Source organism: Pseudochaenichthys georgianus, chromosome 19 (assembly GCF_902827115.2).
Source record: "Pseudochaenichthys georgianus chromosome 19, fPseGeo1.2, whole genome shotgun sequence".
Classification (NCBI taxonomy): domain Eukaryota; kingdom Metazoa; phylum Chordata; class Actinopteri; order Perciformes; family Channichthyidae; genus Pseudochaenichthys; species Pseudochaenichthys georgianus.
The window spans coordinates 6648202-6669394 of NC_047521.1; the positions used below are offsets into that span (position 1 = coordinate 6648202).

Consider the following 21193-nt stretch of genomic DNA (forward strand, 5'->3'; position numbering starts at 1 on the left):
GGGAGCACGCAGATGGCTTACATCTGAAACGTTTAACCTGAATGGGTGGTCAGGGGAGATGCATGTGCTGTAGCCTACTGGAGACTGCATTGTTGAGTGAAGCATTCAAACATGTAGGGATGATTCAGAAAGATTTCAATGAAGCTTTGAAGTTCTTTGAAACCAATGATTGCAAATATGTTGAACATTAAAGTATTTTTAACCACTTAAGCTATAAGCTAGCGGATAAACAGCCATACTATTTTTCACATAATAAAGTTGTAACATGTTAACAACATATTTTGAATGGAGCAACAGTATATAGGCCTACTGTGTGTGTCCATCTCGTCAATCTTAACCATCTTCCTTTTGGCTCTGATTTGGTCTCCACCACCTTCTGGTCAAAGTATCCGGCTGTTAGCAGTTTAATACTTCACTTTTTTTTAACCAGCTAGTCTCTAACTGTGTTTGGCGCTGAGCAGGTAAAGTACAGTGGGCCACGAGACCACCATTAAGCTTACAGAGGCTAAAGGCTACCAAAGGTTGCAGAGATTGTGATTATTTGCTGTTGAGGTTTAGAACTTTCAAACTCTGAGAGTTTCAAACCATTTTAAACATTGAACAATCTGTAGTCTTTTTCAAGCTAACAGTATGTCTTGTTAGGACGACTGACAATAGTTATATCGATCTGTAAATGTTGTGGTTGCCTGCTAGAAGCTATCATAAATGTAACACGTTTTTGTTCCCAATCTGTTTGAACCGGATGAAGGGTCTTAGTCATTGGATGTCTGGATCTTAAGTTCTCAGAGGAACAAGCTGAGCAAACATTAGTGTCAACTCAGCTCTCAGACCCCTGGGACGTTCTTTCCTGCAGAGGAGAGCCGGGGAAACACTGATGTTTGACATGAACCTGCTTTACTCAACATGTGTACCGGGTGTAATCACAGGCAGGAATACACCTTCTGAACACCGAAGGCAATATTTGTAAGAAAATAAACCCATGGTCCCACACTACTTCACAATACTGGGCAGAACATGTGAGATCGTGCCTATAAAGTTCAGTTTAAGGCAATCCTTACATTGACAGATACCAACACAAATAATAATTTACAACAACTGGACTCCACAGTATGTCAATTGTCTATTTTATATACTAATTATGGTCAGTTTGTGGTTTGATCTAGCCTTAGTGGCATTTATCTGACTTTAGAAAAAACGCTCAACATGAGGTACCATTAGAAACCCAGTTGTTAACAGAACAAGTTACCGCTCCATGATAAATCTAATTAAAAATATATACATACAGTTAGTTTGTCCACAACCTAAAAATCACATGCAAAGTCGCTGTTAGAAGCTTAAGTGCAGATCTCTTATATTTTTACAACACTGATACAATAATCAAACATCATCAAAATGATGATGATGTTACATAAAAATTCCTGTCGAAGCCAATGGAAATGTACAAGCTGACGTCGGTGTGTGTGAGCAAGTACTGTACATGCATGACTGTGTGTGTGTACCTTCTTGCGAGCGCATGTGTGTGTTTGTGCAGACCATCAGGCTAATCTGTGGTTTGTTTAGCCAGAGCTGAGGCAATGTTGGGGATGTAGCGGAGGGGCTGTTTGAAGAGCAGGGTCTTCACTCCTGCCGCCTAAACAGCAAGCTTTAATTTAAGGCTCCATCCAGTTGCATTTCATGACAAATAAACAGAGCCCTTAGCAGCTGGGGTTTTTGTGCCTGGGAGCGCGCTGCAGAGTGCTATTTCTTTGCTCGATTGGCAATGCTCAGCAGGGCGGATTGCCTTTTGGACATTTAGCATCTTTACACAACTGCAGAAATAGCAGCCAGTTAAAAACTCTTATTTCTCCCTGTTGGCTGCTTCCAGAGTGGATATTGTAGAAGGGCAATTAAAGTAGATTAAAACCAACCACTTGACATGATAAATGTGGGTAGAATGGATTACAATTACTGTAGCAGCATGCAAATAATCACTTTCCCCCTTCCATTTGTCTTTGCTGTGTCCTTATCATGGATCCAGCTATTGAATTAACCCCAAGGAAAACAAGTCGTAATTCTTTTCAGCATTATTGTAACAATATCAAAAATCACATTACTACACTGTATGGAAAATAATATCAAAAAACAAAACAAATAAGCTGTCATCTTATCTGATTTACGTGGACACACAGCCTGTGACATAGTACAATACCAAAAACATACTTATTTTGAGCTCATTTTAGGCCCTTTGAGTAAGCTCCGGGGCTGACTGGCAGCTGTCCACGGTAGCTGGAATGCAGTGTACGTCCCTGGGGTCAGAAGTGCTCGGGGACCGTGGGATGATGGGTGTGTTGGATCAAGAGAAGGGGGCACAGGGGTCATGAGGGCTTTTTGGCTCTGTGAGGTGTCAAGGGGGTGAAGTCCCGCTGTGACCGCTTGTTGGTCCCACTGTACAGAGATGAGATGGAGGCATTGGTGGGGGCCAGCGGGTGAGGCAGAGCCCTCTGAGGATAAAGTGGGCCCCCCCTGAGCAGCAAGACATCCCGCACTGCTCCCCGGAAAGGCTTACTGACGAAGCAGTAGAGGAAGAAGTTGACAGCTGTGTTGAGCATGGCCAGCATGTTGGACAGGTCGTAGGCCAGGTGGACGCGCCAGTCTCGGTGAACTGAGGACACGTACAGATGGTAGATGACCACTACTGTCCTGGGGGCCCACAGCACAGAGAACACAGATGTGATGGCCAGCAGCATGGCAGTAGTTTTTCCAAGTAGCCGCGGAGACGCAATCTTTGACCCGCCCTCCTCCTGGCATGGCTGCTGCCTTTGCCTCATCCTCAATTTGTGGATTATCAAAGAGTTCAGCAACAAGAAGATGCTGCAGGGCAGGAAGTAGATTATAGTTACATGCGTCCATATGAGGACGGTGTCCAGGGCTGTGGGGGGGTTGCTATTCCTCCACATGTCCGACCACCAGAAAAAGGGCACACCCGATACGAGGGATAACCCGAGGACCACCCCAATGATCTTCCTGGCCCGGGCCGGGTAGCTGATCTGGCGGTGGAGGAGGGGGTGGCACAGCGCCACATACCGGTCCACGGTGAGGGGCACGGTGGACCAGATGGAGGCGTGGTTTGCAGCAAACTCTGCAGCGCTGACGGAGTGCAGCAGAAGTATGGGGACGTCTCTGTGAAAAACTGCCGTCTCAAGCAGGAAGCCCACAAAGATGATGAAGAGTTGGGAGAGAATGTCTGAAGCAGTCACGGCCAAAAGGTAGTAGTACAGAGCTTTCTTAGTGCGGGATGCTAGCCTGGATAAAGCCACGGCTGTGAGGATGTTGACTGAAAAAAACAGAGACATAATGGAAAAGTTGTAGAAAATTAGTTGTTAAGATCTTAAATATATGGCTCATATTTATATTTTCAACTCCTGGAAACGTATTTAATGTAGCCAAGGTTAGCTGTGGCTAGTAGCATGCTAGCTAAAGCTGTAGTTTGGCTTGTTTTTAGCTCTGTTTGGAAGTTAATGACATTTCACAAAACAGGAAACACTAAGTGTAGCCAAGGTTAGCTTTGGCTAGTAGCACGCAACCGTAAGTTGTTAAACTGCAGTTTGGCTTTTTTAACTCTCTTTAGAAGTTATCTCAAATTTTGCGAAACAGGAAACAGAATAAATGTAGCCAAGATTAGCTGTGGCTAGGAGCATGCTAGCTTAAATATGTGATAACTGCAGTTTGGCTTGTTTAGCTCTGTTTAGAAGTTTTTGCAAATGTCTTCTTTCACAAAAATTATATATGTATAACTCAATTTCTTTCATGGTGCAAAACATATGAAATTATTAATTTTAATGGTGCATTTGTAGGGAAAACATACATTCATAGCAGTACTGTTGCCACACAGTATCTTTTTTACACAGCATCTGCAATCTGGTTTTCAAATCTTGTCAGCGGGATATTTTCACGGTAGCATCTGTAAAATCACCCGTCTTTTAAGACCCCTTCAGGCATACAGCTGTTGACTCTTGCCCTTTGGCGTTTCTATTTATTTTCCTTTGGGAACAATTAAGTGACACATCAAAATGCACTGGTGACACGTGGGCTTGTTTTGATAACCACTTGGTCTAAATCTTTGCTGGATCAATGCCAAATCACCACCATCGACTTGTGCATGAAGCACAGTAATGAGAAAAATGCCGAGGTGAACGCTGTCCATCAATGTGACATTTATTTCCACTTGATCAGGTGATACATTTTGAAACAGATACATTCCAAGGACACTTGGCAGGAGCGACGGACGAATGGATAAATACTCATAGACTCAAACACACTGATTGCGAGATGATTCGATTTTTGTAACCTGTGAAAAGAGCCATTCATGCTTGGTCATGTGCCACAACAGTGTGACTAGTCCATTAGAGCTCTGTAATGTACCTCTAACTCACTTGTGTATTGATTTCTTCTGTCCTCTGCAGTTCCCACTGTTATAAATAGATATCAATGGAGCAATTTGAACTGCACTGTGATTGTGATTCAGTGCAAATGCAACATTAACAATCAATTAATATTCTGACTCAAATGTAGATAAATTACAAAATAAGATATTTGACGTAAAAGACATTTTCTGGTAGGAGATATAGCTGGAGTTCATGGACTAATATTAAAGCAGTGGTAGCACACGTCCTTGCCTTTGAAGACTCAAAACCATGGCGTATTAAACCCCAAGGTATAAGAAAAAATGAATTTTCTTTAACGGTCACCAATGATGCAAAATCCACTTTGTCATGTCTTTTATACAGAAATATGTGTCCCCTGTGTAAAGAGATTCTGAAAGTTTTAGGACCAAATATTTGTTCTCTTTTTGTCCTGATCTGTTTGTATCAAAAACTGTGTGTTGGGTTGTGTAATTTTAGCCAATAACCAACCAAGGTAACACCCGCCCACCTTATCACCTGCATTTTCTCCTTTTTTAACCAATTATCTCGGAGAAGGGCGAGGGAAGTGGCACCTTATTTTCATCTAAAGTAAGAGACACAGAATCAGCCCTTTTAAAACAGGGCTGAAACAGAGGGGATTATGGGATGCTGCAATTAATGATCTGTTAGGTATTTGGAACCAAACACTTCAGAGACATGTTTTGTATATATCTGAGACGTATAATATATTGATGAAAAACAGTATAATGGGGGACCTTTAATTTGGGTGAACAAACAATGCAAACATTTCTCACTATAAGACATACCTGGCACTCCCACACAAAGCAGGATACTGTAGTAGATGACAGGGATGAATCCCAGGACACATTTGGACTTCTGCAGCTCCTCAGGTTTCAGGCCCAGCTCCTGTTGGCTGGACGCTGTCACATTGGGCCAGTCGATCATGACCTTGGTGCTTCCCCTGGGAAATAAGTAGAGACAGAGACTCAGAGTTAGTGTTTTCATTAGGAAAGCAGGAAACAAGGGAAAGCTGGCGAATAATTGTGATCTTCTGTAGTTTTCCTATTCTCAATAAATCCTATGATAACCTAAACTACCTATGAAACGTTTATAAGTTTTGTGTCACATCAACGAGACACACTGGATGACGTTGTTATATGAATACCATGAACACATTTTCAATCCCATATACACCTGCTGCTTTCACCAATACTAACTAAAGCACTAATTGTGGGAAATTCCGCCGCTGAAAATAGTCCCCATCAAATACACTTTTTAACTGTTTTAGTAAATTACTGAGCCTTTATCAAAAGTGAAACAATAATACTGTACTGTATGTGACATTGTTGTGTCCCGTCAATTATGTTAGTTTGTTATGTATTTGTCACGTTCATGTTTGTTTTGTTTGTTTCACTTCCTGTTTTATTTTGTACTCCTTGTCTCATTCCAGGTGCCTTTACTTCCTTGGTTCTTGTTTCCCACCATCGTCAGCGTCTGCCCCGCCCCTGATTGTTTCCACCTGTTCCCACTTACCTCTTGTATATATTGTCCTGTATTGTCTGTTGTCAGTTTGTCTTGTTCGTCATGCCAAGAAGTCAGATCCAAGCAGCCATAGAGAGACCAAGTACCTTTTGTGATATCCTCCATGAGAGCGTTTTGTTTTGTGACCGTTTTGTCACTCCCTCTGTAAAGAGTAGTGATGGTGAGATGAAGCCTTATGAAGCTTTGAAGTTTTCCAGCCAATTAGTTCGCAAAAGGGTTCATCTCATGAGGCTTCATTATGGGCTTCATTTGAACACAAACCCCCCTGTTGGTCAAAGTGTGTAAAACAGGCAGATTGAACATCTCAACAGTGTGCTCTATCTCATACCGAGTTCCCAATGAGTAAAGCCAACTCTAAACAACGAACATAAAATCATATTTTCATGTTAACAATATTGTATTTATTCCAGTTTAATGATTGTGATTGAAAAGCCTAAGGAGGCTGGTAAACATTGCAAAGAGATGTTTTATATTCCTTAATAATATTCGTAAATTTAACCATGTTGTAGCTTGAGAAAGGCTAAACCATATCAAAGAATACATTTATTAACTACATTATCTCATTTAGCTGTAGCTTTTATAAACAACAACAAATACGTATTGTTCAGTCGTTGAACCAGGGACCCTGCGGTCATGAGTCAACTGCTTTCCAGCTGAGCCACACACACTAAAGCTCCCTGAAAACACTACAACATATTTCCTGTATTTATTCATTTATTTATTCATGTTTTTATTCCTACATTTATTTATGCTTGTATCCATTTATACTTATGACATGTTCCGACCTCTATATGAGTGAGGGTCTGAGCTCTCTTGATTCCATCGTGTCCCCGGGCCCGGGTACAGGAGGGGTAATATGTTCTTATTATACATCCATGGGTATTATGAGCGTTGTGGTTCACCGGTTCAACCGATCTGAATCGCTTCGTGAAGCAGTCACGTGGTATCGACAGGCAGCGAGGCTTCGTTTGTCATCGATGACGTCACTGGCCCAAAACGATACAAGCCTCGGTACAGGCTTCACAAAAATCTTCGGGGATTACTCGACACACGCTCCGAAGCCTCAGCGCAATACGTAACATCACTAGTAAAGAGTGTTTCTTTGTTTTTGATCCATTAAAGTTGATTTTTCTTCAAACCTTTTCGTCTCCGGGTTGTGCAATTGAGTCCGCATATCAGTGAGTCACGGTTCCTAACAGAATGAACTGACCAAAATATGGACTCAGCCAACCCCAAGACGCTGCAGACTGCCCTGTCCGGGTAACGTCCGGGTAACGTCATCCATCAACACCAGGAGCAGCTAAAGAATATTAGCCAAGGAGTTAAGGAGCTTTCAGATTGCCAGGAGGGTTTCCAGACCTCCGTCACTTCACAGGTTAGCTCCCACAGCTCCGATTCCTGCTACTCCACCTGATGCCAATCCTGCTGTGAATCATGCTTCTCCTGTTCCACTGCGGTTGGCAGCACCGGAGAAATACTCAGGAGAATCCAGCAACTGCAGAGCCTTCTTAGTCCAGTGTGATTTACATTACCAACTTAATCCAGCAGCTTTTGTATCTGATGAGGCTAAGATAGCGTTTATGATCTCCCACTTAACCGGCAGAGCTGCCGCATGGGCCACTGCGGAGTGGTCTAGAAATTCCAATATCTGTAGATCCTTCATAGCATTCAAAGACACTATGAGCCGCATATTTGTTATTACCTCACCTACCGGTGACGCCACTCGGGCTCTCATGCAGCTCAAACAGCACTCAAGGCCCGTAGTAGATTATGCCATAGAGTTCCGTACCTTAGCCATAGACAGTGGCTGGTACACTCCAGCATTAATAGATGCCTTCCGCAATGGACTCTCAGAGACGATTAAAGATCACCTGGCTCCATTAGAGTTACCACAAGACCTCGAATCACTAATCTCTACGTCTCTCCGAATTGACAATCGCATCAGGGAAAGAGAGAGAGAACGACGCCGAGTCGCAACAAGACCTCCCAGCCACCAGGGGCGCTCTCTGGGTAGGCAGTCCTCATGGGATTCCTTGTTCGCCTCTTCATCAGGCCCAGCAGTGACAGCGCCACCACAGGCACCGGAGGAACCTATGCAGCTCGGGAGAACGAGGATTTCTCCAGAGGAACGACGGCGCCGCCTGCAGGAGGGATGCTGCGGCAACATGTCCGGGAAAAGGGCATGCTCACCAACCATGAGGACGGCGTTGGTGAGCAACATTTCATCTGATTATCCTCCTCGCACACTCACCCAGGTAGATATCACTGCCAATAGTCAGACACACACTATGGGGGCCTTAATTGACTCTGGGGCTGATGAAAGTCTCAAAGACTGGGGTCTAGCGAAACGTCTCAATATTAAGACTGCTCCGCTCAAACATCCCGTCAATGCCAGTGCCCTAGACGGCAGACTTATGTGTAGAGTCACTGACTGTTCAGAACCCATGCAAGTGACTATTGACAATAATCATGTGGAAATGATGCAATTTCATCTGTTCGATTCTGCACAGCATCCGCTGATTTTGGGGTTTCCCTGGTTAAAAACACACAACCCACATATAGACTGGTGTTCAGGACAAATTAAGGGATGGGGAGAGAATTGTGAACAGTCATGTAAAGCTCCACGTACTGTTAGAGCGGCTGATAGTAGCTCAGACTTTCCTGACCTTTCCAAGGTCCCCTCTTGCTACAATGACATTAAAGAGGTTTTTAACAAAACCAAAGCACTATCATTGCCTCCTCATCGTCCGTTTGACCGTGCCATCGACCTGTTACCTGGCGCACCCATCCCTAGGGGGCGCTTATATTCTATCTCAGGACCAGAGCAGGCGGCCATGGATGACTACATCTCCTCCTCACTGAAAGCGGGGATAATCCGTCCCTCTTCTTCACCTGCGGGCGCAGGATTCTTCTTTGTGGGGAAGAAGGATGGGTCTCTAAGAACATGCATTGACTACAGCCCATTAAATGACATTACGGTGAAAAACCGCCGCCCACTCCCGCTGATGTCTTCAGCTTTTGAACTACTTCAGTCAGCTAAGGTGTTCACCAAGCTCGATCTGAGAAATGCCTACCACCTCGTCAGGATTAGAGAGGGTGACGAGTGGAAAACGGGGTTCAACACACCTAGCGGACATTACGAATACAGGGTTATGCCTTTTGGACTATGCAATGCTCCTGCTGTTTTTCAAACTATGGTCAATGACATTTTGAGAGAATTTTTGAATGTGTCCGTTTTCGTGTATTTGGACGATATTCTGATTTTCTCTCCAGATATTCAGTCTCACGTCAGGCATGTCCGCCAAGTCCTCCAGATGCTTCTGGAGAATCAATTGTATGTGAAAGCTGAGAAGTGCGATTTCCATGCAACCACTGACTCTTTCCTGGGCTACATTATCACCGCCAATCAGGTCCAGATGGATCCGTCCAAGGTCGGTGCGGTGACCGACTGGCCTACTCCAGATAGCCGCAAGAGAGTCCAACAGTTCCTGGGGTTTGCCAACTTTTACCGAAAGTTTATACGCAACTTCAGTTCTGTAGCCGCTCCTCTACATGCTCTCACCTCTTCTAAAGTTTCCTTTCAGTGGACCCCCCAGGCCGAGTCTGCTTTCCAGTGCCTCAAGAAAGGATTCACCACGGCACCCATACTCACGATTCCGGATCCGCAGAGACAGTTTATGGTTGAGGTCGACGCGTCCAACGAGGGCATAGGGGCTGTGTTGTCCCAGAGGTCCTCCAAGGATAACCGGATGCACCCCTGCGCTTATCTATCGCGCAAGTTGACCTCAGCTGAAAAGAACTATGATGTGGGGAACAAGGAGTTACTAGCTGTCAAAGCAGCTTTGGAGGAGTGGAGACACTGGCTCGAAGGGGCGGAGCAACCGTTTGTTGTGTGGACAGACCACAAGAACCTAGAGTATGTCCGAAAAGTCAAGAGACTCAATTCACGTCAGGCCCGGTGGACTCTGTTCTTTAGTAGGTTTAACTTTACGCTATCCTTTAGACCCGGTACGCAAAACCGTAAGCCAGACGCACTGTCTCGTCTCTTTGAGCCTGTCCCTAATGCCAAGAAACCTGAATCAATCCTTCCATTAAACTGTATGGTTGGGTCGGTAACTTGGCAGATAGAAACAGATGTGAAGCAGGCTAATGTTGTGAACCCGGCACCTAGTGAGTGTCCAGACAACCGTTTGTTTGTCCCTGTGTCTTTACGCTCTCAGGTAATTCACTGGGCTCACACGTCCAAGCTCACATGCCATCCGGGGATCCGGCGAACTATGTTTGCCATAAAGCAGCGGTTCTGGTGGCCGGCCATGAGAAAAGAGGTCCAGCGTGCGCCCGGAATAAGACTTCTTCCCAGGCCCAGGTGGGTCTGCTCCAGCCCCTCCCAGTGCCTCAACGACCATGGCTGCATATCTCCATGGACTTTGTGACTGGATTCCCCCCTTCCAAAGGTAACACTACCGTCCTTACAGTGATGGATCGGTTCTCAAAGATGGTACATTTCATTCCTCTGCTCAAACTTCCCTCTGCCAAGAAAACGGCAGAGGTCATGCTTACTCATGTGTTCAGAATTCATGGTTTTCCCAGCGACATAGTTTCAGACAGAGGTCCTAAGTTCACTTCCATCTTCTGGAAGGAGTTTTGCCAGCTCCTCGGTGCCACCATCAGCTTGTCCTCCGGTTATCACCCGCAGTCCAACGGTCAGACAGAATGCCTGAATCAGGACCTCAAAACCTGCCTCAGGTGTCTCGTGTCCCAGAAGCAATCCACTTGGAGCGATCATCTGACCTGGGTAGAGTACGCTCACAACACTCTTCTATCGGCTGCCACTGGTCTCTCCCCGTTCCAGTGTGCGAACGGATATCAGCCCCCTCTCTTCCCTGCCAATGAAGAAGAAGTCAAGGTGTCATCCGCGCACGCTATGGTTCGACGCTGTCAGCGGGTCTGGGCCGGTGCTCGGCAGATGCTACTCCGGACCTCGACCCGGATGAAGTCAGCGGCGGATCGTCACAGACGTGCGCCCCCCTCTACAAGCCGGGACAGAAAGTCTGGCTCTCTACCAAGGACCTACCTCTTTATGTTCATTCCAAGAAGTTGGCACTGAGGTTTGTGGGTCCTTTCCCAGTCTCAAAAATCATTAACCCTGTCTCTGTGCGCCTTAAACTCCCCAGGTCCTTGAAGGTACATCCCACGTTTCATGTCAGCAAACTCAAGCCAGTTCAAGAGAGCACTCTGGTTCCCCCCTCCAAACCCCCCCCCCCCCCTCCACCCCGGATCATTGATGGTGGCCCGGTGTACACGGTCAGGAAACTTCTGTCGGTCCGCAAACGGGGCTGAGGACGCTAATTCTTGGTCGATTGGGAGGGATACGGGCCTGAGGAACGTTGCTGGGTCTCCTCGACTTTCGTGGTGGATAAAACACTCATAAATGACTTCTATGATCAGCAGCCTGGGCCGTCGGGAGTCGGCCCTAGAAGGGGGGGTACTGTTGTGTCCCGTCAATTATGTTAGTTTGTTATGTATTTGTCACGTTCATGTTTGTTTTGTTTGTTTCACTTCCTGTTTTATGTTGTACTCCTTGTCTCATTCCAGGTGCCTTTACTTCCTTGGTTCTTGTTTCCCGCCATCGTCAGCGTCTGCCCCGCCCCTGATTGTTTCCACCTGTTCCCACTTACCTCTTGTATATATTGTCCTGTCTTGTCTGTTGTCAGTTCGTCTTGTTCGTCATGTCAAAAAGTCAGATCCAAGCAGCCATAGAGAGACCAAGTACCTTTTGTGATATCCTCCATGAGAGCGTTTTGTTTTGTGACCGTTTGTCACTCCCTCTGTAAAGAGTGTTTCTTTGTTTTTGATCCATTAAAGTTTATTTTTCTTCAAACCTTTTCGTCTCCGGGTTGTGCAATTGAGTCCTCATATCAGTGAGTCACAGTTCCTAACAGACATTTGTGTTTAACATTTTTTTTCATCTGTAGTTAGCACAAATGGGTTTGTCAGAAGGAAAAGAAAGACACAATTGCTTTGTAATACTAAAATGGATTTGAATTAGGATTTGGGTAGAGCAAATACAGATTTTGAAGCTTGAAAATAGAATATTTTGAGTTCAAAGGAAATATATTTTTATTTCAAATGCTTTCATGCCTTAGAAATCAATGTCTCAACAAAAGACAGAATAGGATATTTTCATCTGAAATATTTCTAATGATCTTATGATTTTATTTTATGACTAAACGGTTCATATTTGTGTCCAAATAAGAAGAAACTTCAGTTTCACAGAGCCTCTTGTTGTGCTCACTTGTTGATTTTTTCTCTAAACCCCAAATAATATGTTTTGTGTATAACATTAAGATAATTATCATTCTCATTCGAGAAGCTGCAACCAAGAAATGGTTTAACATTTGTGCTCGAGAAATTATCCAAAGAATTAATTGATTATCAAAATAATTGATGATGAATTATTTGTTGAGGGATTACTTGACTTATTGATGCAGCTCTAACTTGCAGTCCCATAAATCAAGTGAAATAAAGCAGCTAAAAATACACTAAAATACTCTCTAAAATACAACTTGTCTTTAGATAAATTTTCATTTACGTAAATACAATTCAATATCAATTCATCATTGACAATAGGTCAGACTTGTTTAAGAAAACTATCAATATATAAACCTTGTATATACTGTGTGAAATATTTAATTCAATTTAATGAATGTAGGGCCTAATCATAACAGAAGCTGGTTTTCAATCTTCATAATACTATTTACAGAAACCCAACAATATCAAGTGTCAAACCTTTGCAGATGATGACCTGCTTTTTATTTCTGCATCTTGCATTTGACTATAAGTGGCGTGATTCATGTTTGCTTTACGGAGCTGTTGCTGTTTTTCTGACACAAACTGTGGAAAACAAAAAGTGGGTAAATGTGGACTCAGTCAATTAAACTGCAGGTGCACAACAGCAGATGGGCTGACAGCGATGACCCTGTCCCCCTCCATCCTTCCAGGAGTCATTATCGTCCCGTCTCCCTGTCTAACCTTTTCACCCGCTAGCCATCCATCCTGTTTTTCTCTGTCTGTCTCTCCACTGCCTACTCTCCTAATTTACTTCACTCATCCATGAAGCTGTATTTGGACTGTGTTATCTCTTAAGCTTTCACTGGCAAACCATTTGTGGATGCTTAACCAACGTCAACATCATCGTGGAGCCATGAAACACCCAATAGGTGAAGCTGACCTCATTATGTGAGCGGGGCAATCACTACTTCGAACAGTTGGTCATATTTAATCACTGTGATAGTAAAGGCTATTTGTGCAAAATCCCTGCATGTGATTATATGACCTGAGCATTTTACGACTTTTAGCTGGAATGTGATCATAAAATTGAAAGAATATCCTAGTGTTTGGCTGATTTCATTTCACAATAAAATAGCAGAAAGTCATGTAGTGAAAGCAATCAGTTCAACAGAAATGGCAAAATTAAGTAGCCTATGGTATTTTGTTGAAATGAAAAAGGTCTGTGTAATCCAAACTATCGCAGGATTATTTTTTTTAAAGTATACTCAGGCCATTAGTTAGCGAACAGCCACCTGAAAATGGTTAATGATATATATTTGTGAATGATGGGGAAGTGAGATCAGGAAGAATGATGCATTGTTGTCTTCACATGTTAGAGTTGGCCTACAGGAGTAGGAGATGTGTCACAACCACATCTCATCCAACAACTGATACATCTGGCTCCTTGATTGACGTCACCAGACAAAGGCACATGAAGGTCATAGCTGTTCTATCTGAAATGTGTGAAATTCAGTCTTGTTTGTTCCGAATGTTTTAAATAATGCTAATGTTAACCGTGGAATTGAATTGTTTTATCTGATATGCGTGTTATTGTATAACCATGTGTAAAAAAACTGGATAAAAATGGGAATGTTATGGAAATTATTTGACTGGATGTTTCACTTTAGACATATGTCATGGAATTGCAGGTGTACAAAAAATGTAAATTTTTAAGCAATTTTGGAACTTCTTTTACTTTGGACGAAAAGGTCAGGTTGACAGATCATTCTTATCCTCTTTTATTTTTTAACCCCAGTCACAGTTATCTACATTAAAAGTCAGAGTGTTTCCTTCAGCACAAAGTATTACAATAAATCCATAAAAAGTACACTTCTTCAGAATTTGCAAAAAGATGTAAGCCTAGATTTTGCAGCATCTGTTTCCAAATTGTTATTATTGTGCTTTTTGCTGCCTTGTTTACCTGTAAGACGTTCTCCTATTTCACTCTTGGTTACGTAACAACATCACATGTGCTGAGATACGATATCCTATTCAGTATTAATAGGAGTACTATTCCCATAGGAGGTTTAGAGCAGACATACAGTACATACAATGTTTGACCTTAGAGACGTACTTATGTGGCAGCTTGAAAAAAGCAGTAAAGTGACAGTAGCCTTGGTCAGTGGTTTAAAGTGTCAGGAAAGAATAAAAGAAAAATAATTCAGTTTCCTAAAGCCACAGTAAAATGTTCCTTTTTTATGTTCTAGCATGTTAGCATTATTAGCTGCTAAATCGCTACTGCATGGAGTAAATAAGCAGTTGTGTAAGGATTAAATAGGAAATAATTCTAAAAGCCTAGTCTGAATACTAAAACTAAAATGACCTAACACAAATGCTGCTTAGATTTACTTTAAAAAATGGGGGAAATGGCTAGCAGACCAGAAAGGGAGTATAGCGCTGGCTCTTTCAGAATCAGGACATGCTTCTTCACAGGCCTCGTCTCTGGACCAGGGGTAAGAAAGATGATCATTATAAATGAGAAGGTTGTGAAGTTGCCAGCAAAAACACAGCAGAAGGGAGCACTAATTACACTGAACAATCAATATTCCTGCAGCCACTTCTATAATACCGGCAGAGATCCTCCTTAATCCTGAAAGTGCAAATGAAATCTTGAAGCTGGGAGAGTTATCTTTCTCCTCTATTTACTCTTCATCACACTTTATTCTCGGGGAAGTTTCCTGCGTCTAATCGCCATTTTCAGTCCCCTGGGTGCGACAGATTTTAAGTGGGAAAGGAGCATTAGCGGTGTTTAATTAAGTCCACAAAAGTCTTCTTTCTCAAGGGAAGTTAGGGGTCTTGACATGGCAATCGTATCGTACTGCTCCAGTCAAGTGTCAAAAGGCGGAATCCTCTGGAGACTCCCTCCTAAAAGAACATACAACGAATTCAGGCGACCTTTCACCTCCACTTCATTAAATGCATGGTTGCAAGATAAAAATGTGAGTTAATTGATTTAGATAAACATTTTAAGTTGCAAACATTAATTTATAAGTTGTGTTGACGTAATAATGTTGGTAATTACATCAACTTAATATTGTGTGTAATTTGAACTCTGATTTCTGCGTTAATTGACTTAAAACAAAATTCAAGTTGTAGTAAGTAATGCAATTGGCTTGATAACTTAATTGTTCTACATCTTGAGTTAAGGATTTCAAGTCCACTCCCACTTAACATGCCTGGACAAGTTCCGACAGTTAAGACTAATAGAAATATACAAAGGACATTTTAAGGTGAGTGTCGTCTTTTGTCATTCAATACAGTAGATAGCCCTGTAGTTGCACTCTATGGGCAAATTGCTGTTTGACCAAAATGAGCAGCCTTTGAACTGAATAGTTCTGTGAGAGGATACAAAGTAGTAGAGGCTGCTGTGAGAGTAACAATACTTTGGTTACTATTGTGATATCGCTTTTTATTCAAAATGAATCTCGTGAAGCAGATCAAGGATGCTTCTTGAGGTAGGATCGTTATTTAGAGTTGTCATTGAAATGCAAGTTGTTGGCAGTCACCCATTCAGAATATATTCATTTAGGTCATTTCTCTTTCTTTCCTTTTTCAAAAATAGCACAATACAATTGAAGTACGCAGAGAACTATAGCCATCCGCTGCCTTGTCGTGTACCTTGGAGAAAAAGAAGAGGACCTTTTCAAGGAGTTTAGCGACGTAATTAAAAATCTTAAAATAAAATCCACAGGACAAAAGCACTGCTCTGTCAGCTACATTTTGAAGCATATTGCACTTTTGGCCACACCCCAATCAATAATATCTTAGCAACGTTCAGCATGGATAGGTGTTGACAGCGATGGCATGGGAAAAGGATTGTGTAACATGTGAGAAGTGGCTTCAGCTCTTCTCTTAACCCGTTCACGTATCGTATGGAACCTGCAAACAAGATGAGAAGGTACACTAACACTTGCACAGTTGGGATTGACAAAATCTGTCCACATGCATTTAAACACTAGGCAAAGTACTCAAAAGCACCTCTGTGTGTCTTCAGGACCACGTTGCCATGACGACACACACATGCAGACTCAATAGGTGAAAACAATAGCAGCGTTGCTTTAGCAGCTGGTAATAATGGCTCTGAATTCGCTAAGAGGGACAGTTTAAAAAGTATGCAGTTACCTAATTCATTATCTCTGATGCGCTAACCTATTATTTAATGTGCTTCAAAAGGACTTGAATATCACCTTCATCAGTGACCGGTCCTCCCAGGATCTGACCATACGATGGCCACCATCGTGGTCGAGGGAAACAAATGAATGAGCAAGCATTCTGCGTTAAATGTGTTCGTACTGTTTGAAATAATGACTGTCGGCAGTGTAAACATCTTTGTTACATCTTTTGTAAAATGGATGTGAGATCTGCAGACTGGCGGCCATTGAGAGTTTGTTTCTGTAGTTTTACAAAAGGTTTACAGATTTTACATATTTGGCGCTGGTTTTAAAAATGCAAAGGCCTCTAACTTCGTTATGATGGCAGCATGTATTTGCTGTGTCCCCGTGTCCCATGGTAATATGGCTAATGTGTTTATTTATTATTTGTGGGGCAATCTAAATTTGTGTTATTTATCTTTTTTTTTAAGATTTAAATGCAGCTCAGTGCAAGTTCTTTCAGGAAGACTGGGTGTGTATACATTCACTCCGCAGCTGCATATAATCAGCTCATCACAGGCGTTCTCTTTAACCTATTACATTTCACCTCATTCTCCAGCAGCCAATCAACGCGCTGCAGCCACACTATAAAATGGTTCTCCTCTCTACTGCAGTCAGCTGTGACTTCAGGTGTTCATGCACCTTATCATATGGCATGTGTCAATACATGTTCAAACTAAATGAAGTCTCTCCTCATTGAAACATCATGTGTTGAAATAAACAACTGCAGTTCAAAATAAAAGTGAATTGCCTAATATTTTTGTTGTGGAATCAATTAATTTCTTTCTTTAAAAGGCAAACACATGAAAAAGCTAAGAAAAAAAACTATTGAATACAATATATTTGGAGCAACTTAATTTATAAATGGTTGTCAACTTCAAATTCCTTTTAAATCATGCGGTAAAACAAGTTGGAACAACTTAATTTTTGGAGTAATCAACTTAAAAACGTGTATCTCGAATGAGGGTAATTACGTACATACAACTTAAAATCCTTTTTAAATCATGTGGTAAAACTAGTTGGAACAACTTAATCTTTTGAGTAATCAACTTCAAAACTTGTGTTTATGCTACCAATTATTAAGTAAGTGGTAATTAAAAACACCTCTGACTGTAGAGGAAAAGCCTTCTCCCCTAACTCAAATAACTTTGTTGCTTAAAGACAATTTCCTTAGAAGTTGTCTTAACTCAATAAACATCGATGCAAACTGTTGCGTTGATTTTCTTTGTTGAGCCAAGGCATTTGTTTTTAGAGTGCACAGTAAGTCAACTCTATAAGGATAGTTTGGATTTTTTTTTATTGGGTTGTAAGAGGAAATGATCCATATTCAGTTTATTACTAACAGTACTTGCAGAATACAGGAGTTGCTGTTCTACTGTTGACTAGACTGTTTGCAGTTTTTATGTGTTATGCGTGACTTTGGTAATCCTGCACGTACCACATTTGAACAAAAACATACACCTACTTAGCGATGTAATCAACACTGATATTGATTTATTTTAGTTGCTCACATGTTTTTGCCACTGCCCATTTGCTCAGCAGCATTGCTTGGCTGATTGAATTTAATTATGGATTATCCCAAGGAAAACTAGCAAAAATGACAACACTTAACAAAAAATGTTCCTAATTGTTACAGTACCAAGAAAACACAACCAAGCACTAAACAACCAACATAAAAACAACTAAAAAACAATCTATACATTCCAAGAAAAATACAATTTACTCCTATAAAAAAACAAAGCAGCTAAAATAATACAAATATCATTGGACATTTTACTATAAAACTGTTACCCTGGTCCAAAAACAAACCCTAACCTAATTTCTTTAGACAATGAAAGACTAAAAACTACATACAATACTTCTGACTAAAATGTTTACTGGAAGCAGTTAAGAAAACACACACTGGTCCTTGTCCTGGTATTGTAGTTATACTTAGGTTTTACCATTGTTATGTGAGAAGCTAAAAAGTACTGAGGAGCATAGTGATATTTTTCATATGATGCCACTTCTGTTGTTCTACTCTGAGCTGTCCTGGCAGCAGTCCAAACTTAGGCTGTTTCAACCTCCATCTACTGTAGGCAATACACTGACAATGGATAAGTCCTCATACAAAACATGAGAACTGTCCCTTTAACCAGGACAGCTGATCCACCGCTCTGCAGATCAGAGGCCGAGGCATGTTTCTGATTAAGATTCTTCCCAGGGTTTAGACGCAGCCGGAGGCTATGGGACGGGGCTCTGCAGGGGGTTCAATGCCCAGGAAGCTGGACTGAACTTTATCCATGCTCCACTGAGTCCTCTTAATAATTCATCAAGGGACCGTGCACCTGAAACAACAGCGCTGGGGAGATAAAGGGTGCTGCAAGCGTGGCCATACAGCAAACATATCAGTGTTTCACATGGGAACGAGGAGGGATGCATTCTTGTTGTTTACCAAGAAAGTAGAAGTTACGTTTGTTTTTATTTTGGAAGCTGCACTCCAGCTTTTTGATGTATCTTAATGTAGGAACTTCAAATAAATGTCTTCATCATGATGCTGTTAAAAGTTCATCCATAAGGCCAAGATCCTCGTTAGGAAGACATCATCCAGAAGTGCATTTGGCAGAAATGACAGGCTAATATGATGACAAACGTGACTTCCACTGGGTGTCATATAACAAGAAAACACTTGAGATAAATAAATGTTCTCCATATAAAAGACAGAGTTCAAGGCAATGTCCATTCTTAAACAATTTGAAGTGAGTGTGTCCAGACACCCTGCTTCCCTAAATAACTTTATAACAAGACTGTACCTTGCACCATTCTTGAAGTAAATGATGTGTAACAGCGCTGATTGCACAAGAAACATAAACATGTAATCTTTTACAACAGAGTAGATCAGACATTTCTGCATAAACAGTGAATAGAAATAGTTTATTTGGCTTAGTATGGTCACTCTCACAGTCTTACCTTCACATTCAATTCTCTCAGCGACTTTCCACCTGGTTTACAGCCCGAGCGGTCCTCTGCTCTGTCCTTCCCCCCGATGCTGCTACAGAGTCCCCGACATCGCTGCTGGACACCCGCTGAGGAGACGTGGAGGAGGACGGGGAAGGGGAGGAGAAGGAAGAGGAGGAGGAGGAGGAGGAGAAGTGGAGTCCAAGCAGCTGGTTCATCACTGCAACGAGTGAGCGGAGCGAGAGGGGAGAAAGGAGGTAGAGGGGAGTGACACTGTGGAGAGGGCGAGGAGCGGGATAGAGGGAGGGGCTGATCTGTGGAGGTGAGTGGCTTGAGGAAGAAAATGAAAAAGAGGAGAGTACCAAGAGGAGACAGGAAATACTGATGGAAAACAATATAAAGTCAGATAAGGGTTACAAAATGTCGGACAGTGTTCCAATACATATTCTGGAAAAGAGTCAAAATACATAAACACAAAGCTGTCAGAATGCAGATCAATGTTTCCAAATTACTACTACAGATAATTTTGCAAGTCAAGAACAATTTTTTTTGTCGTAACACTGTGAAGTAACGGGCTGTACAAGGTTTCGGTGAGTGTTAAACGAGTGTAATGTGTAACGTTAATATCAGCTAGCTAACATTAGCTAACAAGGTACACTCCCGTGTTTTATTTTAGCAACTAGTTTTCTCGTTAAGAACTGCGTGATCGCTGTGGATAACATTGGTGTTGGCAAGGACAAGGTACACAGAGTAGTTGCTAAAACAAAACGCGGGAGTGTACCGTTAGCTAATGTTAGCTAGCTGACATTAATGTTGCACATTACACTCGTTTAACACTCACCGAAACATTGTACAGCCGTTCCCGCATGCTGGCTCTTACGGAACCGACTAACTCCCCTTTTGTGTAATAGCAGCTCTCAACATGCCCAGACGTGTAATGATTTTCACCTGGTTCAATACTTTTCACCTCATTCTGGTGTTGGTGACGTGTATTGTGTGAGACCAGAGATGTATTTGGTGTTGTGCAGGGGCGGGCTGGGACTAAAACAGTCCCAGCCCGGGAAACTCGGCCTAACTCGGTACCGCTAGTCAATTGCATAGGTCAATTGTCAACAGGGGGGGGGGGGGGGGGTTGTGGTTTTATACTGGATAAGTTACATGTTTCACTTGGGTGGTTATATATGTAATGTCAGAATATCACCTAAATTACTATGCATCCACTAGGAGGACCATACATTTGTCTAAATTAAGAGGTACACTGAACAAAAATATAAATGCAACACTTTTGTTTTTGCTCCCATTTTTCATGAGATGAACTCAAAGATCTAAAACATTTTCTATATACACAAAATAACCATTTCTCTCAAATATTGTTCACAAATCTGAAAAAATCTGTGATAGCGAGCACTTCTTCTTTGTCGAGATAATCCATCCCACCTCACAGGTGTGGCGTATCAAGATGCTGATTAGACAGCATGATTATTGCACAGGTGTGCCTTAGGCTGGCCACAATAAAAGGCCACTCTGAAACGTGCAGTTTTGCTTTATTGGGGGGGTCTGGGGGGTCCGAAAACCAGTCAGTATCTGGTGTGACCACCATTTGCCTCACGCAGTGCAACACATCTCCTTCGCATAGAGTTGATCAGGTTGTTGATTGTGGCCTGTGGAATGTGGGTCCACTCCTCTTCAATGGCTGCCAAGTTGCTGGATATTGGCAGGAACTGGAACACGCTGTCGTATACGCCGATCCAGAGCATCCCAAACATGCTCAATGGGTGACATGTCCGGTGAGTATGCTGGCCATGCAAGAACTGGGATGTTTTCAGCCTC

At 42.3% G+C, this 21193-nt stretch overlaps 1 protein-coding gene across 1 annotated transcript; it reads right to left on the reverse strand.

Moving 5' to 3' along the window:
- Positions 1–236: 236 nt before the first annotated feature.
- On the reverse strand, positions 237–19508 carry gpr142 (G protein-coupled receptor 142). Its single transcript, XM_034107002.2, has 3 exons — positions 19376–19508; positions 5210–5364; positions 237–3313 (listed from the first exon to the last, which is right to left on the reverse strand). The coding sequence occupies exons 2-3, from the start codon at positions 5346–5348 to the stop codon at positions 2355–2357; spliced, it is 1098 nt and encodes a 365-aa protein (XP_033962893.1). The 5' UTR covers positions 5349–5364; positions 19376–19508; the 3' UTR covers positions 237–2354.
- Positions 19509–21193: the final 1685 nt, after the last annotated feature.

What these genes read in the sequence shown, in the direction of transcription:
- gpr142 (XM_034107002.2), bottom strand. Translation starts at nt 5,348, where the DNA reads ATGATCGACTGGCCCAATGTGACAGCGTCCAGCCAACAGGAGCTGGGC. An exon ending in GCTTTGTGTGGGAGTGCCAG is followed by an intron (nt 3,314 to 5,209) that starts GTATGTCTTATA and finishes TGTTTTTTTCAG; the next exon opens with TCAACATCCTCACAGCCGTG.